This window comes from Corylus avellana, chromosome ca3 (assembly GCF_901000735.1).
Source record: "Corylus avellana chromosome ca3, CavTom2PMs-1.0".
Taxonomy (NCBI): Eukaryota; Viridiplantae; Streptophyta; class Magnoliopsida; order Fagales; family Betulaceae; genus Corylus; species Corylus avellana.
This window is the reverse complement of record NC_081543.1, coordinates 38113645-38126484: the sequence shown is the minus strand read 5'-3', so window position 1 is coordinate 38126484 and position 12840 is coordinate 38113645. Positions and strand designations below refer to the sequence as shown.

Sequence of the window (12840 nt, the reverse complement as noted above, 5' to 3'; positions counted from 1 at the left end):
TGACATGTAGCATAGGATAAGATTCTATTTCTATTTTAATGCCCCAACTATTTAGAATTGCAAGATTTACACCCCACTACCTATAGTTCATATTTCACCCTTACCATTTATTTCAACTACAATTTACCCATACATATACTTATTATTAATCAATCTCATTAATTAATTTAGATTATTATGAGGTTATTAATAATAAACTTAATAACTATCTTGGGCGTTACACCCACTAAGCGTAGATCTGCACGTCAAACACGCCAGAGAGAATTTAGATTTCTTTTTTCTTTTTTTTGGGGTGTTTGGTCAATTTTGGTGGATTGAAGAAGTTATAGTTGCATCTGCCCAAGTATTCCTTTCCATTATCCGCTGAAGCTTTTGATCTTTGATGTGAATTTTACTGCCTGTCAAGAAAATTTGAGATGGGATCGCCTAAGGGTCTGTTTTGTCTCTGTTTTTTTATAAGATATATTATCCCATGTTGCTAAACAATTAACCCCTCATTTTGCACTCCATTTCTCACTTGCATCCTAAGAAAAAATGGATTACTGGCTTTGCATAGGTCCCGTAAGAGTACCAAAAACAAGTGGGAAGAAAAAACTTGACAAGCTTACAACTTGGAAAAAGTTACTAGTTTCATCAAAAAGGTTACAACTTGGATAAAATAAATTCTAGTTTCATCAAAACTTACACACAAAAGTCTATCAGCAAATTTTCCAGGAGGTGTAGAATCTTTAGTCTATTAACAAATTTTGTGTAGTCATGAAGAAGGTTAAACCTTACTCATCTAATTGATTATGATACTGCCGCTTCAAAACTTCAGCGTATTTTGCATAGTTTGAAGAAAAGCAGACCTATCTTCACCTTGTGCATGTCCTGTACATTAAATGCACAGCAAGTAATCTGCCTATTCCTGATTTACCGTTAGGCTATCCCGGTTCCTCGCTGCCGTCTAGTAGACTTGCTGTCATTTGTTTAACAGTCCATCGGAGTGCTAACGGGGGCCCCTCCAAATATGGGTCTCATGTAGGCATCATCAAACTTCCTCCAGTAGAAATGTATAGTGAATACAGGCCTTTCTATCAGCCGGGACAAACTATCCTTTGCACGGCTCATGTTGGTTCCCACAGATTCTTCAACAGAGAGCAAAGGAACATCCAAGTCCTCTATTGGAGGAACTGATTCTCAATGACTGATTTTGATAGTTTCTTGGTGGGGAAGTAGATAGCTTATTAGCGGCTTTGTTAGAAAACCAAACATCTGCAAGTATATGTAAAACATACCATGAAATCTTTGCAGGTAAAAGAATTCCTGCAATGTATCACTAACAATTGCATGACATATAATGGTTGTAGTGAGACTTGTGTCTTCATTGTAAAATGTTAGGAAATTAATCCTATTTCCCAAGACCCGTGATATGCGAAAAATAAGACGAATGCGGAATAACAAAGATTAGGCAATCACACACGACACAAAGATTTAAGTGGTTCGGCTTAACAAGCCAACATCCACTGGCGAAGACAACCCAGAGAAAATTCACTATCAAAAGATGGAGGAGCCAAAAACAAGTGATTAGAAGAAAAAGGTGATGCAAAGTAAGAGAAGAAAATAGAGATCAGCCGCTATCCGTTCCAGCAAAAGAAGAGTTTGTACATCTGTCTTTTGTATTCTATTTTGTGAATAATCTCTCTTGTGTGATAGTGAGATTTTGGTGTATTGGGGCTTTGGGATCTGAGTGATTTTCTCTTTACTGTTTTTGTTCTCCATCTTTTGATAGTGAATTTTCTCCGGGTCATCTCCGCCAGTGGATGTAGGCTTGTTAAGCCGAACCACTTAAATCTTTGTGTCGTGTGTGATTGCCTAATCTTTGTTATTCCGCATTCTTCTTATTTTTCGCATATCACAGGTCTTGAAAAATAGGATTAATTTCCTAACAACTGTTGGGTGGTCTTGGGCCTCTCTCAACCCCAAAAGCTAGCTCAAGAGGTGAGGCTTTCCCTTACACTTATAAAGTGACCACCAGCCCCTTCCACAACCGATGTGGGATAACCCCAACAATCTCCCCCTCACACATCGGGCCCTAGGTCGGAACAGCGATAACCCGTTTCTCCCGTGGACTGTTGGGCCGAGACTTATTGGTAAACCTAGGCTCTGATACCATTGTTGGGTGGTCTTGGGCCCCTCTCAACCCCAAAAGCTAGCTCAAGAGGTGAGGCTTTCCCTCACACTTATAAAGTGACCACCAGCCCCATCCACAACCGATGTGGGATAACCCCAACAAAAGGAAACCCACTTGAAGACAGAGACCAACATACCAGTGTACTGAAGAGGACTACGACAATGGTGTCCGTAATCATTGTTGCATTGATTGGATCCAATGTAATGCCAGAATACGTGAACTTCACAAACCAAGAGAGATTAATTCATGCATAATTTCTACCAAATTGTAAAATTATCTATGCAATATGTTGGATTATCATCTCTAACAAACTAACTGATTTGAATTATGATGAACATAAAATGCATACCTGTTTAAAAGCCAATGCAATAGAGACTGCCCCTCTCATAAGCCCAGCCCACCAAATGATTAGCTAGATAAATAGAAATTTTAAAATCCATAGGCCATGAAAGTCTGTAACTACCTTCCCTCGCAGTATGCATAAAAGTTATCATGGCAATGCTAACCTGGTGTTTAAATGTGATCACTGGTGTTCTCTCGGCTTTTCTATTCATGTAATTGGAAAGAGTAGAGAGTGGGAATACAAATGCAGCGCGTCCAAGCAAGATTAATAAGATTAAGGTACTACAGATACCCATTGAAGTTCCAAAGCTGTAATGAACAAAAATCTGTAAGAGAATGCATAATTTAGATAAAGACACATGCAGCTATTAGAGAGAACAAGGTTGTTATGTCAGAGACTCAAACTCATACTCCTAAGCGTTATATGTAAATTTAAACCATATTCATGCCAAAGGTCGCATTATACTTCATACTTGACTATTATTTTTTAGATCCCTAAAAACAAAACGCAAAGTTAGCCAAATTTTCTTAAAACAAAAGTTGAAGATTCGATTCGAATGTGTGAGAGAGAGAAAGAGAGAACATTAAATCATATGCCATGATAAGAATTTGCAAGTAACAGCCAGAAGATATGAGCCTCAGACTGGCCATTCCTTACCATTTTTAATACCACTGAAAGACTCTGTCTGTCATATGATCACAAAAAAGCATTTGTCTGATTTAAATGCCGTGAAAAATGTCTCGAGAAGTTATAATTTTCCCAATTGCATTTTATTGAATCAAAAGAATTAGGACTTTTTTTCTGAAGCACATATGGTGTACATGAAGGTAGACGATACACATCCATGTCTATAACATCCCACCCCAATGACACACAATATTGTCCGCTTTTGGCTCCCCTCGAACCAAACTTCCTAGGAGATCACCCATCCTGGGACTACTCCAGCAGAAGCACGCTTAACTGCGGAGTTCTGATGGGATCATGACCATCACGGCTTTAAAACGCGTTGTGGTCATTAAGAGTGTAGTATACATTTAAGCACATCCTCATCTCCATACCTAGGCGATGTGGGATGTCACAATCACCCCTTCTTAGGACCGAGCGTCCTCGCTGGCGACCCTCATGGGATTAGCCCATTCTTGGCGTCCGCTCTAGCGAGCGCCCGCTAGCGACCTTCATGGGCTTGTGCACGCTCCCACCATCTCAAGATGGGCAATGGCTCTGATACCAATTGTAACATCCCACCCCAATGACACACAATATTGTCCGCTTTTGGCTCCCCTCGAACCAGACTTCCTAGGAGGTCACCCATCCTGGTACTACTCCAGCAGAAGCACACTTAACTGCGGAGTTCTGATGGGATTATGACCATCACGGCTTTAAAACGCGTTGTTATCATTAAGGGTGCAGTATACATTTAAGCACATCCTTATCTCCATACCTAGGCGATGTGGGACGTCACAATCACCCCCTCTTAGGACGCAGCGTCCCCGCTGGCGACCCTCATGGGATTAGCCCATTCTTGGCGTCTGCCCTAGCGAGTGCCCGCTAGCGACCTTCATGGGCTTGTGCACGCTCCCCCTATCTCAGGTAAGGAAATGGCTCTGATACCAATTGTAACATCCCACCCCAATGACACACAATATTATTCGTTTTTGGCTCCCCTCGAACCAGACTTCCCAGGAGGTCACCCATCCTAGCATTACTTCAACAGAAGCACGCTTAACTGCAGAGTTCTAATGGGATCATGACCATCACGGCTTTAAAACGCGTTGTTGTCATTAAGGATATAGTATACATTTAAGTACATCCTCATCTCCATACCCAGGCGATGTGGGATGTCACAATCAAGTCCCCCATTCTCCCTTTGTCTCACTTTTTCTCCTTCCACACACAAACACATACGGCCTAGATTGAGAGAGAAAGAGCTGTAGATTGAGAGAGAGAGGTGATGCTGGCCATGAGAAAGAAAGAAAGAAGAAGGAGAAGAAGAAGAATAAAAAGAAAAGAAAAGGAAAGTGACGAATTTTTAGGGGGTTTCGACCAAGGTGCTTGTGAGGTAAAAACTTTAGTCTTTTCTTGTAATTTTCGTTATGCTTGTGAGATTAGAAGCTAGAAATTGTGTGGATTTATGGGGCTTTGATTTGGGTCCGAAAATTAGGGTTCTTGAATGGGATTTTGTTATATTGTTAAAATCTTTAGTTTTTTTGGGTATCAAGCTTGAAATCATAATGATTTAAGGGATTTTTAATTAGGTCCGAAAATTGGGGAAATTTGATAAGAAACCTAATTCCTAAAATTAATGTGGGGCTTTTATGTGTAGTAAATTACTATGCATGATTCAAGCTCTGGGTTGTAAAATTAATGGGTTGAAACTCCAATTTTACTTATTGGTAAAGTATGGACATAAACCCTAATTTTATATAGTTTGAATTAATTTTGGGCTTTTGGTATGTAAACACTAAGAATGTTGTTTGAATTGATTAATTACATTTAAAGTGTTAATTAATCCTAGGTTTTCATGGCTTTCATGGAAATTGATAACTATAGGGTTTAGGTTCTAATATGTCATAATAGAATCATAATGATTATTGTAAGTGTTATGAGAATTATAAAGTTTGGGATAAATTGCTAGATTAAATGGCTTAGAAGAGAATAACAATTATAGGGTTAAGTGTAATACTTAACCTAGAGTGTATGCATATGCCTCAAGATTTAGTGATTTAATATATTATGATGTAGAATCATAGTTCAATGTAACTAAGTTATTAGATAATTAATCCATTAGCTAATGGAGCGTGATACTTGTAGTGTTCAAGTATCTTTATAGAGTATGAGTTGTTAAGCTAAGAATAGAGCTTAATTATGTGTTTATTATGTAAATGCTTAGGTGCATTGCGGTTGAGTCAAGAATCCACCAAAGGGTACTCAAGCAAACAAGGTAAGTATTTTACTTACTGGGCAAAAGGGGATACTATTCTTAAAGTATAAAAGATGTTTTGGTTGAACGATTGATGTATGATGTTTTGAGATACTATGACTACTAATGATGTTCTATGAGATGTGTTGGATAAATGTTTGATGTGATGTTTCTATGAGCTTTATGGGTTTGCAAGATAATGAGATGATTATGTTGTTATGTGCATTGGTTGGTTTACATGGTTTACATGGTTGATGACATGATTCTATGATTTTATGATATGAGTTATGATAGAATATGAGTTCAAGGATTTATTGACATAAGCATGAACATAGCATGAGCAATGAAATGGAAACAGGGTTCAACTCCGGTAGTGATTGAGTATGGTCTCACTACCGTAGAGCTGGCCCATGCATAATGGAAACAGGGTTCAACTCCGATGGTGATTGAGTATTGTCTCACTACCGTAGAACTGGACTCATGTATAACAGAAAACAACATGACGACCCCTGGTAGCGATGACAAGTCTCCTACCGCAGGGTTGGTCTCATGATGGAAATGGCACAAGATGATGAGCATAAGCATAAGCATGCATATCATATGATTGCATGAAAATGATGATAAAGGCACGATAACCCGGCCTTACTTTGTAGATGGCACAAGTAGCGGCAAGCAAAGTAGGGTTAGGGACAAATGATGTTGAAGAAAAGGTAACTGGTCTTGCTTTGTAGATGGCCCAAGTAGCGGCAAGCAAAGTAAGAACGGTCCTTGTTTTGTAGATGGCACAAGTAGGGGCAAGAAAAATAAGGATTGGCCTTACTCTGTAGATGGCACAAGTAGGGGCAAACAGAGTAAGGACAGAGACAAATGATGTTAAAGGAAAGGTAACTGGTCTTACTTTGTAAATGGCACAAGTAGCGGCAAGCAAAGTAAGAACGGTCCTTGTTTTGCAGATGGCACAAGTAAGGGCAAGCAAAACAAGGATTGGCCTTACTCTGTAGATGGCACAAGTAGAGGCAAGCAGAGTAAGGACAGGGACAAATGGTACACACAGAAACAAGAATGACAATGATGAACATGAGTTTGCATGGCAAGAATGTTATGATGATGATGATGATATATGATGCTTGCATTGTTGCATATGATGATTTTTATGTTAGACGTATTTGTATGCATACGAGACGGGAGATGGAACCGTGTGTATGTATATCGTTATGGATAGATGATACATGGTGACTTTCCATATGTTTAATTGTTAAGCTATAAATATGTAAGTATGTATAAAGTTAGATGGGTTAGTATGCACATGTTCCGAGAGCGGAAGATCGGGCTTACGTATACTTTCACAACTGATCTAATATGTTTTCAAATGATGATTCTTTTTGAAAGTCTAATGAGTTCTATACTACTGAGCGTCTATATTTTATGGAGACGGCAGGCTCATGAAATCCGCATGCATCATGGGTGGTGGTGATTCCCATGGTGTAGATGATGTTGATGCAGGTACAGGGACCCTAGATGATGATCCAGTAGCTATATATCTGGGTTACCACGGTGCCTGAGGCCTGGACACATTGAGTACTTATTTTGTTGGACTACTTGATAGCCCTCTTTTGAAGAGCATTCATGTATATGCTTAGACATTGTTATTTTGTATATGGCTCGTGTCGCATGTGACCCTTTTGTATAGCCATTCTTTTATATGTAAGCTTTAATCACTTAGATGTATTAATCAGCTCTGATGTGTTATGTCTTATGTTATTTATATTCCGCTGCAAAGATATGACCTCTGATGAATCATTGATGATGCATGTAGCTCTGTGAGACTTATGATATTGTCAATCAGGTTAATGCATGGGTTCGTGGCATACTGTGGTATCACCATGCCATTGTGACAATCTGCTTTGTTGTGGGTGGTTGGTTTTTTTTAAAAGAAAAATTTTTAATCTTGCTTTTATCAAGCGGGTCGTCACAGAATTTGGTATCAGAGCCATTGCCCAGCCTGAGATGGGGGGAGTGTGCACAAGCCCATGAAGGTCACTAGCGGGCACTCGCTGGGGCGGACGCCAAGAATGGGCTAATCTCATGAGGGTCGCCAGCGGGGACGCTCGGTCCTAAGAGGAGGTGATTGTGACGTCCCACATCGCCTGGGTATGGAGATGAGGATGTGCTTAAATGTATACTACACCCTTAATGACAACAATGCGTTTTAAAGCCATGATGGTCATGATTCCATCAGAACTCCGCAGTTAAGCGTGCTTCTGCTAGAGTAGTACCAAGATGGGTGACCTTCTGGGAAGTCTGGTTCGAGGGGAGCCAAAAGCGGACAATATTATGTGTCATTGGGGTGGGATGTTACAATGTCAGTATACGGCAACTTAAAACTAAATTGGATGATCTGAACTTTTATCAATAACTTACTGAAATATGACAGAGTTGGACTGTAGTAGGAGAGAAATAGCACCTTAATTTGGTCATTCTCCACATTTCAATGTCAAGAGCATCCATTCCCACATAGAGAAATATGAATGTTTCTGCAATACATGACATTGTAGCAAACACATGCCTGCAGAGAGGAGGCAATAAACCAAGTAGAGAGCATAATCAGTTATGACTTTTTAATGTCGTCCTAAAATCCAAAACAACTCCTTCACGCATACCAGGTCGTGATTCTTGAACTCTCACTAACATTATGCCACGCATAGTGTGACATCAGAATCTCACAAAAGAAAACAGTAAGAATTCCACTGACTTGTAGCAACTGCACAAACAAATGATAGTATATACATTATTGTTTCACACTATGAAGATGTGAAAATTGTAGTTAAAACAAGTCAGTTGTACATATTAAAAGAAGTTCAAGATCATCACTTGCATGATGCGGATTTTGGTTTCCTTCTTCTCACATCTTTTTCTCTGTGTCTCTCAGTCAGACAAAAAGCCCCATCACAGCAGTTGTTTGGTGCTTAATAACTCAACTTTCTATATGTAGATGTTACTTGAAAAAATTACTTGTTCATATCAACTCGGTGATATGGTCCAAATATATATTTAGCTCCCTATTTAAAAAGGATTTGAGAATCAACAATCTAACACTTCCACACAAAGTGAATGGACTGCTTGAGTACATGTCATTATCCTGATATCAGAATATACCAAATTAGATACTGGTTTATTAATATTCTGATTTCCTTTGTTATTGTGTTTCCTATTCTGAGTTATGTACAGTTAAAACACACAAAAATATATCTAAAGTTAGGCATAAGTTTTAACATTGCATGTTCACCACTCAGGATCAGGGTCCTCTGTCCAGATATTTCCCACGTATATTATTATATGATATGGGTGTATCCCTTGGCTCATTGGACCTCTTCTAAATTAATAAAGTTATAACCCATTAGTGGATGTTTGTAGAATTGATTGTGGGAATTGCCGTGTACTTGTACTTGTTAATCCGTCGATCCATATATCCACATGTAACAATCCCATGGTAGCTAGCTGCTCAGGCCAAGAACCGGCTTAGAGCAACCGCCGATTGCAATTCAAGGTGCGGTTTGTTCGCGAGTGGGGTGAGAATGTCTCAAGAGGTACTGGTCAAAAGGGTGTTTGCATGGACAGCTTCCACGCATTGAAATGAGCGTTTAATATGGATTGTTATGTATTCATCAACGATAATAGCCTCGTTCAAAGGTGCCAAAGCAATGGGAGTGAAATTGTGCATTGTGACATTGTGTATTTTTGAAAAGTCCTTCACAATGTTGATTAAAATTGTGCATTTGGTATACATTCTGAATAAATAATAATGACTAATCTCCGGTAGATGTTGCGCAATCTTTGACCACCTAAAATTACCAAATGAACAACAAATTGCCTTAAAATAAGACCATGCATATAAATATACCAACATATTCTAGTTCACAGAACAAGAGTGAAGAGAAAATTTTGAACATAAGATTGGAAGATTACCTATTACCCCACTTGGAGTGGAGTTCAAGAATCAAGAGCTGCTCTTGTGGGGTAAGATTTCCACGCTTTTTACATCTGGTTTTACATAATTTAGCCAATCTCAATCTGCAGCTCTTGCCAGTTCTCCTCAACCCTTAAAACAGAGAAAAAAATGGTTAACAAAAAGGCTGATGAATGATCAAATTGCAACATGTTGTATAATTAATAATAAGCAGCTTTTTTTCTTTTTTCTTTTTTCTTTTTTCTTTTTTTTTTTTTCTAATTGAATAAGAAAAAAGGTTACAGGGAGATAATAATAATAAGCAGCTAACCAGGACGTTTTGCAAGCAAATTCCAACGGCCCTCACCTTGATGAGTAATATAGTGAGTGAAATAATTTCACTAAGCAGCTCCCCTGCTTTCGGGATTAATCCCACGCACGCCATGGCAATGATTAACATTTCATTGGTTGCAGGGGTTGAAGAACTTCTGGTTGCATCCGCCTCAAGTATTCTCAAAGCTTGCATAGATGTATTTCTTTCCGGCATCTGTTGAAGCTTTTGATCTTCTGATATAAATTTTACTGCCTCTTAAGAAAGTTTGAGATGGAATTGCCTCTTTTGTTACTATATTTACAATTGCATAATGGTTTTTTTCCCTGTTGATAATTATTAATCCCTCGCATTTGGCATTCCATTTCTCACTTACATCCCTGTACTGTTGGCTGTAAAGTTACAAAACAATACCAAATCTAAAACAATCAATCGCCATCCATACATGCACTCTAGAGAAGCAATGTCACATCTTTCTAAGAAAACATTGTATTAGTATGTGTATTAGGTCAAATTGGACTATATAAGTTATTACAATGAACCACAATTGTGATTAGTCCCTTTGGATATGAAGTGGTCAGTGCACCCTATATCATGACACTTTTTGTACAAACTATTCACAGATTTTTCTTGAATATCTTGGCAAAGCTATAGAATAATCACAATACATTTATTAGATCGATAGAGTTGTTACTCTTAACACAAAATTAACTTGTCACTAGGGACGAAACTAAGATTTTTCATTGAGAGGCCAGAGAAAACCTAATTTTGACAAGGATCCCCTCGTTCCGTCATTGTCTATTAGACTGTGACGACATAAAAGTAGTATAAACAAGTTTTCAAGATACATATAAAAAACTGTAATATGAGATTATATGGCTAAAGACCCAAAGATCCAATACACAATGGAATAATGTTACAGACCATAAGTAAAGAGATTGAATGTTTTCTGACAATTTACTCTGAGAATATGCGCGTTTATGGTTGGACTTTCAAAAGTTACCGGCCTTCCATAGTTGAAATCGTTGCACCATTCAGAGAACATATTTGTGGCTTGTTGTTCACTGGGTTTGCCTTTGACATACTTCTCACATTCAAGAAAGCAGGTTCTTTGGGATAAGGTAGAACTACACTTTCATTGCTAAGCATAGGAACAACGTCAGACATGGTCGGTCTATCATCTGCACTTTCTTGAACACAAAGGAGAGCTATGTTAACATATCTTAATACCATCTGCATAGAGGATATATCATCAAGTAGTGGATCCACCAAATCTGATCCCCTATCATTTGTCCATAATTCCCATGCCTTAAAATCCCAAAACAAAGAAGAAGAGGAAAATTACAAAATGTTAGAATGATGGTAAATGATTAAATACATAATTTTCTATTAGTTTAAGCTTTTGACACCAATAATATGTTCTATACGATCTATTTCGTGTTCTAAAATTTCAAGAATAGAGGACTAAATTTGTTTTAATGGCAATAATGCACATTTGTTCAACAACTCCCGGTTATGAATCAAAGTAAATTATAAGTGTTTTCAATTTCTACAACAAAAAATGCAAATAAGATACTCACATATCCAATAAGATGAAGACAGTCATGTTGATAAAAACCAGTATTCTTCTTGCCACTCACAATTTCCAACAATAATACGCCAAAACTAAAAACATCGGATTTGATTGAAAAGAGGCCTTCCAAAGCATATTCAGGGGACATATAACCACTGTACACCATCATCAAGTTAAAAATATTAGTAATTGCTACTTTTGTGTTGATTTTTATAATTCAAAAGTTTCCTTAATTATATTACTTACTAAGTGCCAACAATCCTATTTGTATTTGCTTGCGACTCATTTCCGCCAAATATTCTTGCCATCCCGAAATCTGATATCTTGGGATTCATGTCTATGTCCAACAAAATATTGCTTGGCTTCAAGTCCCTATGAATAATCCTTAATCTGGAATACTGATGAAGATAAAGAAGTCCTTGAGCAATTCCTTCAATAACTCTAACACGAGTCCTCCAATTTAATATCCTACGCTTCTCTTGATCTGCTTTACATATATGAGTAAATTGATAATTAGTGAATCAAATGCAAAGGACCATAAAAATCAAACATGCAAAAAGCAAAAAAGAAGAAGAATTATATATATATATATATATATATATATATATATATATAATCAAAATGGGAGATATTACAAACCAAAAAGGAAGAAATCCAAGCTTTTATTGAGCATATACTCATAAATTAGTATTTTTTCATCTCGTTCAATGCAGCAGCCCAGAAGTCTAACAAGATTCCTGTGTTGAAGCTTGGCTATGAGCATTGCTTCATTTTTTAGCTCCTCCCAACCTTGCCCGGATCTTTTTGATAATCTTTTTACAGCTACCTCATTCCCTTTTAGCAATATTCCCTGAAATTATTTGTTGTTATAAAGAATACAAAATACAAAAAAATAGTGAGCTACATTCATAGGAAATATACATTACCAATGATAAAGAGTAAAACCTTTTAGCTCTTAAACAAACAATCCATTTTGAGAAATAAGAATTGAATGCAATATTTTGTTGTTGTGGAATCTCTAGTCCTTGAGCCAAGACTAGAGACCAGGGGCGGAACTAGGATTTGAGGTATGGGGGGATGGAAATTTTTTTTTTTTTTTGGTTGAGGAGATGGACGGACTTATATAAATAAAAAAACACATAAATACACATAATTTCTTTATATGTATGTTTGTATAAAATAAAAGCATAGAAATGCTGCATCTAATCTCATGGCATCACAAATACACAATAATATAAATAACTAGGAAAATAGATTAGAATTAAAAAAAAATTAAAAAAAAAAAACTAGCAAAATAGCTTAGAATAAAAATAAATAAATAAATAAAACTAGCATAACATAATAAATTTAACACGATTTATAGGGTCCAAGAAAAAAAGTACCTTTGAGCGTGAACTATTTTTCCTAACAATCTCCATAATCCCCAAATAACAAGAAGAGAAATGCTAAGAGTCGAGTCAAACAATTGCGCAATCATAAATAATTAAATCATCTAATTTGTGATGTCAAACAAATGTTGTAAACCTAAATGACGTCAAATAACTATGCAAAAAA

The 12840-nt window shown here is 37.3% G+C and overlaps 1 protein-coding gene and 1 pseudogene across 1 annotated transcript; both read right to left on the bottom strand.

The window, feature by feature from the left end:
• Nucleotides 1-969: 969 nt before the first annotated feature.
• On the bottom strand, nt 970-9929 carry LOC132174587 (sodium/hydrogen exchanger 4-like; annotated as a pseudogene).
• Nucleotides 9930-10712: 783 nt separating this feature from the next.
• On the bottom strand, nt 10713-12112 carry LOC132174586 (G-type lectin S-receptor-like serine/threonine-protein kinase At4g03230; the record flags this gene model as incomplete). The annotated part of the gene is given in 4 exon segments (XM_059586221.1): nt 10713-11021; nt 11294-11441; nt 11533-11770; nt 11926-12112. Coding segments are annotated over 4 exon segments (882 nt in total), but the record flags the coding sequence as incomplete, so codon positions are not given.
• Nucleotides 12113-12840: the final 728 nt, after the last annotated feature.